The 18,518-nt window shown below is 43.5% G+C and overlaps 3 protein-coding genes across 4 annotated transcripts; all 3 read left to right on the top strand.

Moving 5' to 3' along the window:
- The first annotated feature begins 156 nt into the window (after nt 1-156).
- On the top strand, nt 157-1,525 carry uqcr11 (ubiquinol-cytochrome c reductase, complex III subunit XI). The gene is made up of 3 exons (XM_076144820.1): nt 157-302; nt 709-844; nt 1,251-1,525. Exons 1-2 carry the CDS (start codon nt 253-255, stop codon nt 827-829), a joined length of 171 nt encoding a protein of 56 aa, XP_076000935.1. The 5' UTR covers nt 157-252; the 3' UTR covers nt 830-844; nt 1,251-1,525.
- Nucleotides 1,526-2,331: 806 nt separating this feature from the next.
- On the top strand, nt 2,332-7,568 carry mbd3a (methyl-CpG binding domain protein 3a). The gene is made up of 7 exons (XM_076145119.1): nt 2,332-2,490; nt 3,717-3,870; nt 4,571-4,708; nt 4,843-4,933; nt 5,038-5,215; nt 6,284-6,445; nt 6,589-7,568. The coding sequence occupies exons 1-6, from the start codon at nt 2,444-2,446 to the stop codon at nt 6,438-6,440; spliced, it is 765 nt and encodes a 254-aa protein (XP_076001234.1). The 5' UTR covers nt 2,332-2,443; the 3' UTR covers nt 6,441-6,445; nt 6,589-7,568.
- Nucleotides 7,569-7,738: 170 nt separating this feature from the next.
- Nucleotides 7,739-16,380, top strand: LOC142994234 (RNA-binding protein MEX3B). 2 transcript variants are annotated; one of them, XM_076144980.1, is made up of 5 exons: nt 7,739-8,004; nt 8,166-8,307; nt 8,817-9,378; nt 11,062-11,303; nt 11,432-16,380. In XM_076144980.1, exons 3-5 carry the CDS (start codon nt 8,883-8,885, stop codon nt 12,650-12,652), a joined length of 1,959 nt encoding a protein of 652 aa, XP_076001095.1. In that variant the 5' UTR covers nt 7,739-8,004; nt 8,166-8,307; nt 8,817-8,882; the 3' UTR covers nt 12,653-16,380. The 2 variants fall into 2 exon arrangements, with proteins under 2 accessions (XP_076001095.1, XP_076001094.1); XM_076144979.1 differs by having other exon boundaries at nt 7,739-8,307.
- Nucleotides 16,381-18,518: the final 2,138 nt, after the last annotated feature.

Raw genomic sequence — 18,518 nt, forward strand, 5'->3', positions numbered from 1 at the left:
AAAGACTTGTTTATTAAATACTGCGCCATAACGATGGTCATTACAGCATAGCCACCAATGCAGGCCACAGAAATGAAATAAACAAACAATTACGAACATAAACGCTCGTGAATTTTGGAACTTTATTTTTTTAGAGAAACCGGACATGCCTCTTGCGCTTGCGCATTTGGTCTAGTTTGCACTTTGCAACAGCTGCTGCTATAACGTCTAAAACCTGCACATCTGGTGTAAGGTGTTGAATATTCCGCTATAATGATCAGCAAAGTGGTCGGTTCGAAGTACATGTCCATCGCCAAAACATGGTGAGAAACTGAGGATGTTTGCTTCATGATCCGTTTTCATCCCGGGATTGTTTTGTCCTTAGCTTGTGTTAGCTGTTAGCATAGCTAAGATCACAGCTGCGGGGATGACACAATAGTACTACTACCTGACAACTAAAGTCACAAATTAATAATATATATATATACATGCATATCTGCCACATTTTCAAAAGCGACTTATGCGTAGAATAGTACGATTAATACGAATTGATGTCCCGAAAGCATGTTTCTTAAGTGTTTTTGCAGTCAAATGTTCTGAACGTGTGAACATTTAACAATTATTGTGGTTCATTAAATTGGAAGTTTCTTGATTCCGTCTATATCAGAGTGATGCGTGTCCATTGTAATAAAAGGGAATGTTACATCTTGATCACTGTTCTTCACACAGGGTCCCCACCATGGCTGTGTGGAGCACAGTTGGAGGCGTAGCTCTGGTTCACTTCACAGACTGGCGGGTGTTTTTGGATTATGTCCCTTATGTCGGTGGAAAATTCAAGAGGGATGACTAATTAGAGTACATTCAGGTTAGTCCGAGATGTGACAGCATTGCGGGAATCACGGAGGCATGACTGTGTTTTGATGAGACGTGATATTCAAGGAGGGTATCAGGAAAATGCTCAAGTTTATCTTTGCAGCAGAAACAGGGAGACTGGTCAGTACTGGGGGAACGTTAAAATGAGTCAAAGTCACAGGCAGCTCGGAAGTGTCTGGAGACCTAAATCCAGGACGGTGGCCTATATAAAGGCTAAAAGTAGCAGCTTGTAACAGCCACCACAGCCTGCCTTCATTACTTAGGGTGAGATACATTATCACAACCAAAAGGCATCTTGTGTGCACTGATACAAGTTTCTTCAAAATTATTTTTTAGAGAATGGTGGAAGGAAAGGAAATTTTTACTGTGTTGGATAATGACTTGTTTTCCTCTGTCAGGTCCATGTAAAAATTATCTGGCAACGTGTCCTGCACTGTGGGCCAAAATCTCCCAGGACAGCAGCGTCCATCATCAACATCCTCCAGCTCAGTCAACAGCCTCTGAAATTTGCATTTGGCTCAGCAAGTGAATATGTGAATGACAAGAGGATTTCATGGCAAACTGACTTATATTCTTGTATTTATCGTTTTGGTTTGAATTCAGGGTTTCTCTAATTATCAGACTTCTGTACATCTTTGCATTTGCCAGAAATAAAGCTGAAAACACAAATGTATTTTATGTTGTGAAGAAAGTAAAGTAGTCTTCTATTTGTGGTCATGTCAAATTATTTAGTTTGCAGTGGTCTTAATATGGTCAGTGTACTACTGACTACTAAAACTAATTCAATGAAGGTTGTTGAAATTACAAACAAATCCAAAATTAAACCTAATTTATGTATTTATCTGCCACTTAAAAGGAATCAGACATTGACAATATATTTCTGACAACATCTTTCGGATATACTGTGTATTAACATTAGAGGCATATCGTGAGAGGTTAGAATGAAAATTAAGCATTCAGCTAATAATTGAGGCCTGGTGACATCACCAGAATTCCAATTTTAGCATTGGTATTTAGTATTGATATAAATGTAGTAATGTACTAGAGCATTTAATCTTTTAACTGACCTGAAAACATGAAAATCTCTAATTCTGACAAAGTAGCAATTCTTCCCCATTTTTGGTTGAAATAGTCTAAAATTTGAATTTTTGTCAATAAGAATTTTCATCCTTTCCAGTGTAGTGACATTTTCAAACTGCAGATTTCCGGGAATTAAAAATTAATAAATTGTAAAAAATAGTTATGGGGATTTAATCATGTATCTATACTTACTTAACACTAAATTATTTACTTTTACCGAGTTAAAATTCAGATGCAGGACTAAACTTGTAACCGAGTATTTTCTATTGTGGTCTTGTTCCTTTTACCTGAGTTTTTCTTTTTTTTTAACTCCTCCATCCCTGCCATGTTTATGACGCTACATGTTGGGACTAGTTTACATCAGTGTAGCGGATGGATTGCTGTGCTTATTACGTTCCGAGCCTGGCGGAGTGATTTAATAAAGGTCCTGACCGGAGACAACAGAGCGCTGATAACAAACCAGTCTGTATGCATACCGTAAAAACTGCTAATTAGCCGTTTTGTTCATTCTATGACCTATACTCCAATCGCGACAACCGGGAAGATGGAAAGGAAAAGGTGGGATAAAGATTGAACATTCAGCGGAGTTGATATAGTGAAAGTTTTTTTTGCAGGAAATGCACGCATGCATACATGCAGTTTGCAGATGGTGATCCGTCACCAGTACATGGAATCAGGTTGTTGACGCGCTAACTTTGGACTTAGTTTAGCAGTAGTTAGTTTAGCTTTTCGCCGTGCTTCGTGTTCACGGGTGAATGTATCCGCAGTGTGACAAAACCTGCAGCGAGCCAACTGGAGCTGCTCGCTGTCGCTGACGTTTTTTGCGCAGCTAGCTTGATTAGCTAGCTAAGTTTCATTGTTTACATACGCTGGACTTGAGCTGCGTTCAGACCTCACACAGTTACATTATGAAACATCGCGAGATTAAAGCACGCTGTCCAATGTGAAAAAGTTTTAGTAAATGTCACATTCCTTTCCCATTTTAAGTGCGGATTTGTTAAATGCGACTCCACCGATTTTTCCACCTCAAAATCAGTTTATTGATTTTAGGAATCACTGGTCTGTATAAACGGCTGGGTAGAGGCTTTGTGCCTGTAGAGGGCGCTGTGCATGTACCTGTAATATAACAAACTTCAAGCCAACCCTACAAACGTTTGGCTTCAGAAGTATACATTTGAAGTGACCCACTCTTTGTGATGTCATAACACCAGTTTTTGATCCTCTCTACGCAATAGGTTGTACAGTTATTTGCATGTACTAAATAGTGCTGCTCATGACCAGTGCACTGGAAAGTGTTTCCTAAAAGAACAAATCAAGACTTCTATTGTTTTTGTTTTTTTTAAAAGGATGATCAACTATTTCATGTTTTTACATGCAGAGGAAAAGTCATATTGAATGTTTTGGTTATATATATATTTTAATAACTAATGAGCTTCGTGTATACAGCAACAGAGTGCTTTACAAAGTACAAGGGCACTTTGAACAACTTAATGTGGGAATCTTATGAAATATTTGTTGTATGTCAGAAAGAGATTTAACAACTGTAGAAAGAGATTTAACAACTGTTTTGTGGCAAAAGTTTTTATATTTGTTTTCATTGATTCAATGTTTTCATTTCATATTCAACTTAATAATAATAATAATAAAAGAAATAGCCAACCAACACTAAGTGCAGCACATAAATTAGATATTTTTGGGCACATTGACAGCATTAAGCATTTTAGTTCACATTTGAGGTCACAAGAGGTCACTGTTGTGATGATGGTTTTGTTCTTCCTCTCCAGTTCACCTACTAAGCATTTTCTCAGTAAGCCTCAGCTGGTTCACAGTCAGGGTAGTAACCTCCACACAGACCCTCCCCGGACTGGACGGATGCTTATGACCAAAGTGCAGCGCAGCAGACATAAACATCTGTATGAGAGCAACCATCACATCAAGGTAAACAGCACTGAGTGCTGAGTGAGTTATTCACTGTCGCATCACCATATTTTTCTCTTGAAACCAAATTACAGTCACATATGTATGCTGCTCAGATTTAAAAGTAACTTTTTCAAATTCACAGATTATAAAAGGTCATTTTGAAAAGCCAGGTAATATTTCTCGATTCATTGCCTGATATTTGGTGATTTTCCCCATTTTCTCATTTAGAAACAGAAATTTGGGAAGAAGTCCAGATGATGCATAATGTGTCTTGGACTTTTTAGTTTGGTGTTTATTTCTAACTATTTTCCAACTTTAACAGTTGTACTGATTTGACTTTTCAGTTTTATTGCTGTGTTTTCAGAATTATTCCAAACTTGTCATTTTTCTGGATTTTATGTGGTTCTTTGTCTTTTTTTAGGGCAATGGAAAGCTCTCTTTTTTGAGAGATTCAAGTGTTCAGTCAGTAGTATATAATCCTTTTCATTAGCATATTAATTTTCCTTTTTTGGGAATTTCAAAATGATTTTATGGTTCCTCTGGGAACTTAACATCCCTTGTACTGTATCTTAGCAGTCCGTTCAACTCTGTGAGCTGAGGTTATGTAGAAAAGAACAAACAATGGTTGTGTTCTTAATTTTCTTTTGCTATTTTATTGTGGTAGAAAATTAATTATCAGGCTTTCAGTCAATCTGTCACTGTACGTTGTCTCTTAAAGGCCAAACCTGACTTAAACACAACACTACCAGTTCGTCAAACAGCTTCCATCTTCAAACAGCCGGTGACAAAGGTGACAAACCACCCAAACAACAAAGTGAAGGCAGACCCACAGAAGGCTGTAGAGCAACCAAAACAGGTTAGTCGGGAGGGGAGATGTTGTCATTTACACATTTACGACCCAAAGGCATATGAAACGAATGGACATTTTTCCTTTTTTTCAATCTGATCAGTACAAAGTAGAATCAGTTATGGTCACCTTTGTTTTTTCAGCTGTTCTGGGAGAGGAAGTTGAGCGGTTTAAGTGCATTTGATATTGCAGAGGAGCTGGTAAAAACTATGGATCTACCCAAAGGTTTACAAGGTGAGGTTTAGTTAAAAATGTGACCACTAAATATGATTCCCAGAGCCATGATTTTCTTTGAGCTTGATGTATATCTTCCATTCCCTTCCCTTCTCCCCGATCAGGCGTCGGGCCTGTGTGTTCAGACAAAACTCTTCTTTCGGCTATAGCCAGCGCCCTGCACACCAGCCCTGCACCTGTCACGGGCCAGCTGACCGCTGCTGTGGAGAAGAACCCCGGAGTCTGGCTCAACACAACACAGCCTCTCTGCAAGGCCTTTGTGGTGACCGATGATGACATCAGGTACAGACACACACACTCAACATCGGTTTGCTTGCTTTGGGGTTGGGTGATAACATGATTAAATGTGAAATCTAACATCCATTGATAAATCTGAGATAAATTGACATTTTGAAAAATTCAAATGGACAATGAATCAGTGTTTCTTGGTTTTTGCCACAGAAAATTATTTCAAAAGTTGTTTTCCTGTGTCCCTGCAAAAGACCTGCTTTTCAATTCGGTGTTTTGATTGGTTGGTTGTTGGTGCGGTGATCCTTTCCATATTTTAATTTGAATCACAGTTTGTAGATTTTAAAGTAACATGGCCTAATAATTGAAAATAAAGTAAAATGCAACTATATATAGTGTGTATATATACACTGGGTGTATATATATTTATATATGTGTAATGTGTTAGGTGACAGTCTGCAGTAAAATTACCAGTAGATACTGAAGAGAAAATGTTGTAGTACAGCCAGTACGTTGCTCTGCCTGAGGAAGAGCATCGAGCTTGAACTGTGTTACCATCAACTCAAGGCACTGCCAAGTCTGTACTAAGTGTTCTCACCGCTTCTACTGTAGTGTTTGTTTTTAGAACTGGCAGAACAAAAACCCCCCAAAAAGATACTGTTCTGCATCTGATGGTTTCTCACCCTTCTACCAACATATAATGTCGATCCAAAGCATTACATTGTCTCTTAACAGAAGCTATAGAAATGTGGTTTTAATATAAACATTATACCTGCATGATCACCCTTTTGATGCATATGAGATAAAAACTGTTAACAAGGTAAGAGGATCTTAAAGTCCAGTCATCTTAATTGGTGTACAAAACAAAGAATACAAAGAATAAATTAAAAAAGGGAGTATATAGAGGAGTAAATGTCACTTAATTACTTAATCTTAAGCTTTTCCAAAAGTTAAACACTAAGAGTCCCCAAATGTGTTTAATAAACCACAAATAATGGGGCCTACTTATAGTATACTGTGTGGTACAGAGGTGTCCATCATATGTTCTGCATATGGTGTTGTGATTACTACTGCTCAACTGAATTTACCTACTTAACTGATTTTTGCTTGTCTCACCTCCAGGAAGCAGGAAGACCTGGTACATAATGTGAGGAGGAGGCTTGAAGAAGCGCTTATGGCTGATATGTTGGCGCATATAGAGGACAGCAGTGCAGAAGAGGCAGCCAAAACACAGGAGCAGGTTGAGGCGGCGGAGGAGAAAGAGAAGGAGGACTTATAGCCAAGGTAGAAAAGAAAGTGCACTTCTGCTGTGCCTCCTTTTTTCTATTGATCCCTCCATTGCCACCATTTGGTCGGCTGCCATTAGTATGCACTGCAGCATCCTCCTAAACATGCTCCTCACATCTCCTTCGTCATCTCTCCCACAGGTGTGTTTGATGGCATGAAGTTTGCTGGTAAACTGTATTCTCCACTTTCCTACAACACTTTTTCTAACGATTGTCCAGAAATGAAGTATTTTTTTTTCTCTCCATAATCTGTCTTCAGAGTTTAACAACTAAAACAAAGGCTGTTTTCTTAAAGAAAGTATATTGTTTAACATCTGGCAGTGTAAATTCTCCACGGATGCTTTGAGTTTTTACCTCTGCTAATGTTAAGCAATTTGAATGGTGCTGTGTGTGTGTGTGTGTGTGTGTGTGTGTGTGTGTGTGTGTGTGTGTGTGTGTGTGTGTGTGTGTGTGTGTGTGTGTGTGTGTGTGTGTGTGTGTGTGTGTGTGTGTGTGTGTGTGTGTGTGTGTGTGTGTGTGTGTGTGTGTGTGTGTGTGTGTGTGTTCCCAGAACATGTTGTTTTACATCCTTCTCGGGCAGAGCAGGCAGCATGACATGTCTGGAGGTGCGTACAGACTGCAGTATGTTTACATGCACAGAGCACGCTCTTTGCTGTGAAAAAAAATCATATTATGGCGCTTTGATAAAAGGTTTTTATGGCTTAAAGTAGGATTATTTGTCATAAGAACCTGAGTTTACATGGCTTTTAGTCATATTCTCTGTGTTGACAATAAGATCTTCAGTATTGCTTTGAACTACACAAGTTAAGACGGAATAGTACAAAAACAAATATGCTAATGTACATACCTCAACAGACAGATGTATTGTACCTCATTTCCATGGTAGTTCTCTATTCATGTACTCTGTAAAATAAATGCAGCTCTTTGTGACTGGTGTCAGCTGTCTGTCTGAGTGTTCAAGGCCCTTACCGTTTGTACAGCTGACTGGTTGATTTGATGTTTTTGGGGGTTTCATTGTTGTGGTTATGAGGTTTACTGTTTTTATCCATTATTTCTTCCAGTATCTTTGTTACATGAAATGTGATGCTTTAAAAATTTGGATTAAAGTCTTGCTCAAGTCATTTCATCTGTATACCGACTGATTTCTTTGTACATTATGTCTTGCAAAGAAAAGCAGAGACACAATGCAGGAGCATCATTGGCTCGATGCTTTTGTTGGACCACCCAAAAAAAACACCAATGGAAGCCATGATGAACACACCCTACATGACTAAACTCTCACCGCCTCAACACGGACGAGGTGCGACGGCGACACATTAAATGTAACGATTCAACGCTGTCCAGTAGAGTGACAGACACAATGGCAGTGACAGCAGCAGCTCTGCCTTCGGTCGATGCTGCATGTGGCCTTTGAACCCATTGTTGTGTCGCGGGTGACGTCAGTGCCGTGTGCGGGAGACGGAGCGGCGTGCGCGGTGAGCCTGGCGAGACAAAGGCGGCGGACCGACCGGGGTCAGGCAGCAGCGGAGCCCACAATCAGTGTTTTTCAACTAAAAGGTAACTGCTAACCTTGGAATTCAGCTGTTGTCTCCGGGACGAGACGCGCCACAAAGGCCGAGCGACGCTCCCAGGAACGCGGCTTGACTGTGGCATAAAGGAGAAAACAACAGCGGCTTCTTTTCGTTTTTAAACGTTTTTCTCCTCCGCCCCCTGTTTAGCGCGCTAGCTAGCTAACGCGCTAGCTCCTACTAGCGCCGCACAGCACTGGTCGCCTCCTCCTCCTCCTGGCTGCTTCTCATCTTTCCTCCAAGAACTGGGCGAGAAGCAAATAGAGGACCTTACTGACAAAGGCAGCACAAAGTAAGTATGTGTGGTGTAAATACTTATTTTTATTGAAGAACAACATAGGCGCTGTTGAAAATAGAAACTGCTGTTCTGTCAGAGCAGAGCTAAGAAGCTAGCAGCAGTGCTCCCAAACAAAGGGGTCGACAACGTGACTGGGTGCCGACTAGCCTGTTAGCTCGCTGCCTGGAGCTAAGAACAGCTCAGTACGTTTCTTTATCATCTCCACCAGCGCGTAAAACAGTGATTTCCAACTTGGGGGGAGGTATAGAAACAAAGCCAAATTCGTGCTGGGGAATACTTTGTTGACCTGGATTTAGCCGCGCGTGCTTTATCCGAACAAAACAAGGAGCCACCTAGATGCTCCCAGTTGTCTGACAAGGAGCAACAACAGACAAAGCAAGGCGCCTAATTCAACACCATTAAGTCATACTGTGGTGTGCGATTGGGAGCTACAGTTTTTTTTTACTGCATTTGCTCAAAAACAAATCGCTTTAATTGACGTTTTGTCATTTTTTTTATTGTAGAGGAGGGTGCGCTCAACTCTTCAATAACAGATATCCCTGATCTGATGTGAGATCCACGGAGAGACTATGCCGAGCCCTTTATTCCACCCCGAGATTATGGACCACGACGTGGTAGTCAGCAGTCAGCACAACGGGGTCGGCCTGTCCCGGGAGACGGACCAGGAATCCCGGGAGGAAGACCACCAAGAGGCGCTTCGCTTCGCCCTGGACCAGCTGTCACTCATGGCCCTGGAGAAGGTGGAATGTGGGGGAGGTGGTGGCAGCGGAGACCCGCTCGATGGGACCCAGGGTCCGGGCTCTGAGAGCTGCAACGGTGTGGGTGGAGGTGGCTACGTGGATCTACAGATGCTGGAGCATCCTAGCGGGTCTCGGGACTCGCCGACGTCCTGCTCTCCATCCCCAGAGTACTACGGCTCGGGCGGGTACCACATGCCCGGCTCCCACTCAATTCTCCACGGGGAACAAAGCTCCGTCCTCTGCAGCAGGAAAAGAAGTGTCAACATGACGGAGTGTGTGCCTGTCCCGAGCTCCGAGCATGTGGCTGAGATCGTGGGGCGGCAAGGTAAGATCACCAGTGTGTTTACCATACTCACTGCTTGGGTGAGGAGTTGTTTGTGGACAGTGTGTACAGACAGCGTGCCGTCTGTGCTCTTTGTTTGGGTGCTTGGCTGCTGAGAGGAGGGTCTCTGAACTTTTACAGCCTCGGCTTGCTGCTCAGCCCGACCGCGCTTTGTTTGTTTTTTAACGCCCCGAATAATGCGAGCAGTTAAAAACACACACACACACACACACACTAAGTATATTTGCACGTCCTTCTTTCCTTCTTTTTTTTAAGTATAGAGACAATGGCCTGACAGTGTGGTTTGATGGGGAGGGGGAGGGGTGGGAGAGGGTCAGACAAAGCGGCAGATTGTCGTGAGTCTGGACATGTCTAGCAGCCGACAGCTAACAAAAGATTCGTATCGAATTATTCCGGATTCCTCACAGCGCAGATCCTAAGTGTTCATTTTGGGCGCCGAGCACAGCGTTAACCCGGATCTGTGCTTGCGGGGGCTGAGAGCGATTTTCCAGAGCGGATTCTCGTCTGGAGCGGGGCAGCAGGCGCACAAACACGGGACTGGGCGGTGTTACGCCCTGCACCCAGCGCCGTCTGCCGCTGCTTGCCACTTGGCCGCCCGTGTGCCGCTCGGATCGATCGGCTCCGCGGCTTCTTCACGCTTTTTGCCACCATATATTTCATATATTGGACCGACCGGCGTTGTGCGTTTGGTGCGGCCGTCGCATTAGCTAATGGCATTGTTCTCTTTGTTTGAAAAAGCCATGCTTTCTGCTTCCCACAATGACATCACACACCGCGCGTCCCATTGGCTGCTCGGCTTGTAGCGTCCATATTTAAAGAAACAGCACACACTCGCTGTCGGAGAGGGAACACGAGGTACCAAATGAGGCAAGCAACATCCATCGATCCAATGTGATTGATTCCGATCAGAGGCGTGTTTGCTGCCTTTGCTCTTATTTCTGTGTTTTCCGCAGAATCCAATACACACGTGTACTGCATACACATGACCACCTCTTTTCATATGCAACCAATTAATAGACGTAGTCATTTATAAAGTGAAAATGCCAAACTTATCTAAGCTCTCTCTTTGCTCCATGTCACTGCTCTTGGAAACGTTGTCACTTTACCAACAATGGATAAAAAAATTCAAAGCAATAGTTCAGAGTACACATTTACAGTCTGTATGAATGTAAAGGCAGCACCTTTAGAATAATCTGATACAAGTTTCTGTCAGTTACTTCATGTGTAAAATGTATGGGAGGCAGTAGCTCAGTGGGTATTGCTTCCGCTTAGAAACCGGAGGGTGGCCGGTTCGAGTCCCTGCCGAGGTGCCCCTGAGCAAGTCACCGAACCCTCAATTGCTCCCCTTCTGTAATGGGTGGTAATGTAAGTCGCTTTGGATAAAATGATCGTAATGTATGTAAAAAAAGTGACAAAATGTCAGTGACATTTCCGTAAACAAATGAGACGTCTTCATTCTCCTAATGTCTAAACAGAAGTTTAAAGATTCCGTTTATAGTGAAATACAAAACAGCAGATCCTAGACAGCTGGGACCAATACATGAAATTAATGACAATAATTAATTCATAATGAATTCATAATTTCACCAGTGTCTGCTTTAAGAAACAAAATCCTTTCGGTCATCATTTTCTGAGCCTGATGTCAATATGCTTCTGCCCCTGCAGGTTGTAAGATCAAGGCTTTGCGTGCAAAGACTAATACGTATATAAAGACTCCAGTCAGAGGTGAGGACCCAGTATTCATTGTGACGGGGCGCAGGGAGGACGTGGAGATGGCCAAACGGGAGATCGTCTCCGCTGCTGAGCATTTCTCTATGATCCGGGCGTCCCGGTGCAAAGCTGGAGGGCCTGGAGGGGGGGGCTCCCTCCCTGGACCGCCACACCTCCCAGGACAGACCACCATACAGGCACGTAGACTTTGTAGCATAGCATCTGCTTTAGTTTTCCTACAACACCCAATGACATCATTTTCTGTCATAAAGAATTGAACAATGTTTTTACAAACACTAAAATGTGTCTGTTATTGTTTATCTAGGTGAGGGTCCCCTACAGAGTCGTTGGCTTAGTTGTTGGACCAAAAGGAGCAACGATCAAGCGCATACAGCAGCAGACTCACACCTATATTGTGACACCCAGTCGAGAGAAGGACCCGGTGTTTGAGGTGACCGGCATGCCGGAGAACGTGGACCGGGCCAGAGAGGAGATTGAGACCCACATCACGCTGCGAACTGGAACATTTGTGGACCTCCAGGGAGACAACGACTTCCACACCAATGGGACTGACGTCAGTTTAGAAGGCATGGGTGCCCTGAGCGGAGGACTGGGAGCGTCTCTGTGGTCTCGGGCTAGCGGTCATCATTCTGCACCCCCCCCTCCTCCTCCGCCATCCCCGCCTCCTGCTCTTCCAATGGCCACCCACCACTCTTCCAATCGGAAGATGTCCTCCACGGTGTCCTACCACGCACACAATGGCGGGATGAGCTCAGACAGCTACAGCACTACACGTAAGAGCAATGAAGGAGGAAGCCCCACGAGCCCCTTCAGCACAGGATCCAGCAGTGCTGGAGGAGGATTCACCTTTGGGGGCGACTCGACTCCCGGGCTGCCCTCATCAGATGAACTAGGTTTTGAGTTTAGCGCTTCCAACATCTGGGCACCTTTCATCAATGGCGGAGCAGGCAATAAGACGGCCAGCTCATCCCAGCAGCAGCCGATACGTCGTAACAGCAGCGGCCTGAGCGGCGGTGCCATCACTCCACGATTATCTCCGACTCTGCCTCAGGACACCGGCGTGGGCCCCTTGGATCACCCGTTGGCCCGCCGTGCCCAGAGCGACCCCCTCAGCACCCTCTCCTGGCTCCAGTCCGGCAACGCGGGCGGCGGCTCCTTCTCCGGGGCGTCCAGCTCCAGCTCCGGCGGCTCGTCCACCGGCTACTCCTCCTGCTCGGCCTCCTCCCTGCCCGGCGGCTCGCCCACCGACTCGGAGGGGGGCGGCAGCGGCGTGGCCCTCAGCTCCGGGATGCTGGGCCGGCTGAAAAGCGGCTCCGGCCCCGGGGTGGCCGGTCTAGTGGGCGTCAGCCCCGGCGTCAACAGGGACTGCTTTGTGTGCTTTGAGAGCGAGGTGACAGCAGCCCTGGTGCCTTGTGGCCACAACCTCTTCTGCATGGAGTGCGCCGGGCAGATCTGCCAGTCAGCGGAGCCGGAGTGCCCCGTGTGCCACACCCCCACCACACAGTGCATCCGCATCTTCTCCTAATGCCCCCGGGGGAGGGGGGCGGGGCAGGAGCGGCTGCCTTTCTTTCCACAAGAACGGACTGGGACACCAGCTGTGGAGCAAGTGGACGGAAGGACTCACACTAATAACCTTCACATACGACAGACCATAATAAATGCATTAATAGAGATGACGATGATACTATACATACGGATGTTGATTTATTTGCTGATAACTGTCAAGATTAATAATAACAGTAATAATAATGACTTATTTTCTGAGTGAAGGGTCAAGCTGGTGTGCAGACAGCAGACTGTGGGGCCTCAGACAGTCTCACGGTGGGAACTTATGGAAGGAAACTAGTGTCTTATCTCTCTTCAGGCCTTCATTTTGACGAGGCCCAGTGTGCGCAGCGCCGCATCGCTCCGGCTGCTGGCCACTGGTCCCCGTTTCTTCATTCTGGCTACTTCAGATCTCTGCCTGCTTCTCTCTCATAGCCTTTCCTTTTGACACTTTTGTACTCAACAGATATTTTTGATGAAGCTGTCGATGAGTCCTGCACTTTTCTACTCATTATTTTTGTCTTCTTGACAGGACACCAACTGTTCCACAAATCCCATTGCTCTCTCTCCTCTCTCTCACTCCCTTGCTCATGCTCAGATGATGGAGCGCTGGGGGTCGCTATTTTCTGTAAACTTGGACTTTTTTCCAGTCGGCGTCTGGTCAGGCACCTAACAGAACAATGCACCCAAGGGACCTCTTGGTGATAAATTCCTGTTTCTTGTTGCCACTCAAACATTACTGCAATTTAGCCATCGCTAATGCCAAATGAATGCTATTGATAGAATTAAAAATGTCTCTTTAATTCTTTATCCAATTACCCTAATTCAATAACAACACGGTACGCTGAATTCTGATGAGTCTGCTTCACATTGCAAATGTGTTTGCTGCAGTGATTCACATTAATTCTCCAATGACTGAGAAACGTTCCAATTATGATACTGAAGGAATGTGTCTGAGGTCAGATCCCCTGAACCTTTGGGCTGCCTGACAATCCTTTACATCTCTCTCTCTCTTTCTCTCTCTCTCTCTCTCTCTCTCTCTCTCTGTCTCTGGTGTGTGTGTGTATGTGTGTGTGTGTGTGTGTTGGGTTAGTTGTGAATGATGCCCACTCATGCTGTTTGTTTCATTGGCACAGTTATGTGCCATCACCTTTTAGAAAGTCTGTATTTGTCCTCCTGCCCCTGGGCTTAGCTAAGGGATCCTCTGGTCCACCCACAGTCCACTCAGAGCCTCTGTTACACTAAGATTGGCTTATTAAGGTTCTTTTTTTAACTAGTTTTTAACTTGACTGTCAAGCGTGTGGCTAACAGATGTATTTTGATCTATAGGATAAGATAGGGCTTCTCTGATGTCACACTTGAATGTTTTGTCCATGGGGGGTCCAGGTCAAGGAGAGAGGGCTGCTCCTCCCCTATCAAACAGTAATAAGGGGCCAGAATGAGCCATTTTTGTATGCACTGTAACTCCCAGCCCCTCTAAAAAGGAGAAAAAGACGCGGCTCTTACTGTTTTTTGTTACGTTTGGTCTTCCACCCCACGTTCACAGCAAAGCTGTATGGCACTCTCTCAAATGACACACTGTCGTACACCATATAGAGCTGTACTCCCGGCCAAATGTAGTGCACTATATGGATCGTTATTTCAGATCAGTCCTGTGTTTCATTGCATTACTGAGTAATTCCTGGTGAGGCGGTTGCATCCTATTGAGTGTTAGTGTTTTTTAATTCAGTGTGAGTTTGCAGTAACTGCCTCGTATAGTGTTTATGTATGATTTGGACATGCTGGGTGTTGGTGTGACGGTATGTGGTTGCTGTTGTTGGCCCTTTTGAACATGCATGGAATCCGCTCATACAATGAGACAAGCCATGACAACTGAACTAAAATGACAACGAATTCTCAAGGGCTTCCTATGACTGCACAGACATTATGACATTTTCAGGCTCACAGTAGGAAGAATCAACTTATCCTTTATGGCAGCTAGTAGCTATGTCATCCAGGGCTTCCAGACACTGTTGTGTTCAAATCCCAGCAGCTGCAGAATGTTTTACTTGTTGTAGGTTTTTTTGATTGTTTATCGTTTCCTAACGAGGTCTGTCCCTCCACTCTCACCCGGTTCTCAAACGGCGTTCAGATCCTGTGAGTCAAATACAGGCCGACGCATTCTTATCTCCTCCCTGGACATAGTTGCAGAACAGAAATGGTTTTGATATCAAGGAAAGAAGGGTAACTCTAAATGAGTCCATGATTGTTAAATCAACACAAACGTAGACATAGTGGGCAGTTGCTGCTGTGCTTTGGTGCTCCAGCCAGACTGGTTGTAAAACTCCAGATACCGAACCGCTGGTTTGGTACTTTGGTGGCGAGATGGTAGATCGACAAAACGAGCAGCTGTCCTGGTTGAGCGCAGCAGTGCGAGCACTCATGTGTCCTCCTGCCCAGTAGCTGAACAAGTCTTTGTGAAGACTCGCCTATGGTGCTTTGGTGCAACTCCCTACTGAAACACATTAAATCGAACAAACCTGGTGACGTGCGGTAGCGCAAGTGCGTGTAGTTTTCAGACTATAGACCTGGCAACCCTGCCCTCATTCTCGTCCTCGTGAAGGACCGCTGTTTAAAAGAGGCAACCCATCGCTTGTGGGTTTCCGATGTCAAATGTTGCATAGTGTCTCAACTCGTGCACACTGAGAACAGATGCAAAGGCTTGAATGTGTCTGAATGAACAGATCAGTGTGTCGGCTGTGTGAGTCTGTCCAGGCTCCAGTCTTCTGAAAACTGTCCGAATCAACTTGCTCAAGAAATGAAATGTTTGCCAGAAGGGACTAATGTGAATTCTGGTGTTGCACCAGGACGTCTCTGACCAATGGGAGAATGTTAGGGTAGTGTACAGTAGTTTAATTGTTAAAAGGTACAAAAAATCTCAGATTTGACTGCTGATTTTGTTTTTTGAATATTTCTTTTTTAGCCAAACCTCCCCCTCCCCAATTTCCTTCCAAAAGGATTGAAAACAGGGTTTCCTGAGGCATGCTAGCCAGTGACCTCTGACCTTTTTTTGTGATGAGAGGGGGATGCAAAGGGCCCACACCATTGAAGTGGTGCCACACACTCCCCTCAAGCCTCCGCTCTACTATTTTTGCTTTAATTCTCTTTGTATGCAGAACCAAAATGTAAATGTCAGCAAACTAGGTTTCAGGCCTGACCTGTGTGTGTGTAAATACCCTGAATACAATCATTGGGATTTTGTTTTCAAAAGGTAAAATGACTTAATTGAAGATAAGTGTAGTTTCTAAAGAACATGTATCATTATTTGTAAGTTAACCATCTGCATGTCTTCAAGCCACCTGTTATTAGCTAATTTTTAAGATGAGAAAAAAAACTTTTTACACATTTTATTTTTACAATTTATTTGCTTTCCTAAATATCCCAGACAATAATGTGACCCTTTTTATTACTTCAAATGTTTTTTTATTTTCCATTTTTTTATTTTCCTTATTTCCTGTGTATTACATATAGGCAATTTATAACAAAATGAAAAAATTATTGAAGAAATTTTAAAATTGAAATATATTTTATTTGAAAGTTTATGGACCTTTTAACCGTGAGCCGGGGTAATTGTATAATCATATAATTTGAGCTGACTTGACGGTTATGAGAAATGTATCAAGAGTTTTATTTTTTATGCTTCTTTAATAAAGTCTTGTTTTTGGTTTCATTTTTTTACTGTAAAATAATAACTTCAGTCTTGTGTCTTTATTTCTGCAGCGCTTTAGATTTTAATAGCTGCATCCCACCACAAGGGGGTGGTGTGTGTGTGTGTGTGTGTGTGTGTGTGTGTGTGTGTGTGTGTGTGTGTGTGTGTGTGTGTGTGTGTGTGTGTGTGTGTGTGTGTGTGTGTGTGTGTGTGTGTGTGTGTGTGTGTGTGCGCATATATATAGTACAGCTGAAGATGCTGCACTAAAAATAAGAGAAGAGGACAATTCCTCTTATTCTACATTTTTATTTTTGAAAATATCCTATATATATATATGTGTGTATATATGTGTGTGTGCTGTGAAATCATTACAATATTCATTATTTCACGTTACTTAAATAATTATTCAGACTCTTAATCTTACAGCTTTATCTCTCTTATATACAATAAGAAATAATCACTTTTGAAAAAGTATCAATACTGTTGTTGCTATAGGTGTCTGGTCTGATCTGACCTGGTTGCTGCCGTCTTCATTGCCTTTGTCCTGAGTGGGGCTATAACATCTGGTTCACCTTCTGGTAAATGTGTGACAACCCCCTACACGCATAGGTCAGAGGTCATGTCTGCTCTTGTTTCAGGTTCATACCAGGCTAAGGAGTGGAAGGTTGTTGGTTTGATTTCAGGGCACCTCCTTTTGAAAAGTTGTTGAGCAAAACATTGAACCACTAAAGCAAACTGATGTTCAGGTTGACGCCTTGCATGGTGCCACCAGTGAATGAGTGTGAGAATGAAGTATACAGTATGTACAATATCATTTTAAATATCAACATCTAAAATATACACACCATCACCCTTTAGCAATTAAAAACGATTCTTCTCTATGTAATGTTGCATTTAATGCCCATACATAAGCGGTTTGTGAGAAAATGTGAAGTCCTCTCCAGACAGTCAAACTAAACCAGAGCAGAAATGACTGATGCCGCTGCTGCTTTGTGTGGCTACCGTGGCTTCTGGCGCCCCCTGCTGGTCACATTAGAGACCGCGCTGCTCTTTTTCGTAAGGAGCGCAGTACAGGTGTCTGGGCAGGAGCCGGTGCAGCAGAGGGGAGCCGCGGGGTCTTCCCGGGTTACACTCACCAGACAGTGGGATCGGTCAGCCAGAACATTTTATTTTGGGATATAAATAAATACACATTATACTCTTGTCTTAGTGTCAGCGTATCTCCTCCTGTGTCCTTTTCTTTAGTGACAGCAGCTGAGGACATTTGCTGTTTTAGCTTAAGCTCGTTAGTCAGCTTCTAGTATTTCATTCAGGAAAAAATGCACTTCATGTCTGTTTTATTATTAAAAACATTTCAGGCTGACACCAAGATTCATACCAAAGCTCTAAAGCTGTAAAGCTGGGCAGCATTATGTTGGAGCTGTCCGTCTGTACAAGTCATTACCATGCATAATGTAAGAGCTGAATAGATATTTTAGTTCATATTTCAGTTCAAGTTTACAAACAAGTATGAGATATTTCCTTTCTAGTAATTAACATTTGAAGTAGGACGTTTTAATGTCTAGAGTATGTATGCCCCCTATACGTCATGGGGGCATGAGCATAAAGGAGTGCCAGGCCAGACGGGAAGGGGTTCCGTTGATTGCGCACACCATCATTGACCGTATCCGCATCCGTACACGTGACCGGGACGACGATCGTGAATAGGAACTGGAACGGCGCTAACTTGATTTAACACAATAGAACAAACCGTTTTCATATCATTTTACCTTTTCATTTGAAAGCAAAATAAACGTCATCAACTTTACCGCATCAACGTTTCCTGGAGAATGTTTACGCGTCAGATACACAAGACACCGGAATTCCTCTGAAGTGGTTCGAATTATCAAAAGTTTGTCAATGGGACACAACAAAACATTTAGGTTTTGCCACTACACATAAATTGCATAAGCTGGTGTGACCATTTGAAGTCAAATAGACTATTATTAAAAGCAAAGACATTTTTTACCCACCCTCATATATATGAATGGGAAAGACAAAATATTAGAAATATAAATATAGAAGTATTAACCAACACGTCTGACACCATGGCAACAAAAACACATGAACATAATCAGTTTTAGAAAGGCAGAATTTTAGCAGGGCTGTTACATTGGAT

Source organism: Genypterus blacodes, unplaced genomic scaffold (assembly GCF_046128005.1).
Source record: "Genypterus blacodes isolate CSIRO-AG114 ecotype Tasmania unplaced genomic scaffold, CSIRO-AGI_Gbla_v1 ptg000029l_1, whole genome shotgun sequence".
In the NCBI taxonomy this organism is placed as follows: Eukaryota; Metazoa; Chordata; class Actinopteri; order Ophidiiformes; family Ophidiidae; genus Genypterus; species Genypterus blacodes.

What these genes read in the sequence shown, in the direction of transcription:
- uqcr11 (XM_076144820.1), top strand. Translation starts at nt 253, where the DNA reads ATGATCAGCAAAGTGGTCGGTTCGAAGTACATGTCCATCGCCAAAACA. An exon ending in ATGTCCATCGCCAAAACATG is followed by an intron (nt 303 to 708) that starts GTGAGAAACTGA and finishes TTCTTCACACAG; the next exon opens with GGTCCCCACCATGGCTGTGT.
- mbd3a (XM_076145119.1), top strand. Translation starts at nt 2,444, where the DNA reads ATGACCTATACTCCAATCGCGACAACCGGGAAGATGGAAAGGAAAAG. An exon ending in GGGAAGATGGAAAGGAAAAG is followed by an intron (nt 2,491 to 3,716) that starts GTGGGATAAAGA and finishes CTTCCTCTCCAG; the next exon opens with TTCACCTACTAAGCATTTTC. An exon ending in CTGTAGAGCAACCAAAACAG is followed by an intron (nt 4,709 to 4,842) that starts GTTAGTCGGGAG and finishes TTGTTTTTTCAG; the next exon opens with CTGTTCTGGGAGAGGAAGTT.
- LOC142994234 (XM_076144979.1), top strand. Translation starts at nt 8,883, where the DNA reads ATGCCGAGCCCTTTATTCCACCCCGAGATTATGGACCACGACGTGGTA. An exon ending in TGAGATCGTGGGGCGGCAAG is followed by an intron (nt 9,379 to 11,061) that starts GTAAGATCACCA and finishes CTGCCCCTGCAG; the next exon opens with GTTGTAAGATCAAGGCTTTG. An exon ending in CAGGACAGACCACCATACAG is followed by an intron (nt 11,304 to 11,431) that starts GCACGTAGACTT and finishes TTGTTTATCTAG; the next exon opens with GTGAGGGTCCCCTACAGAGT.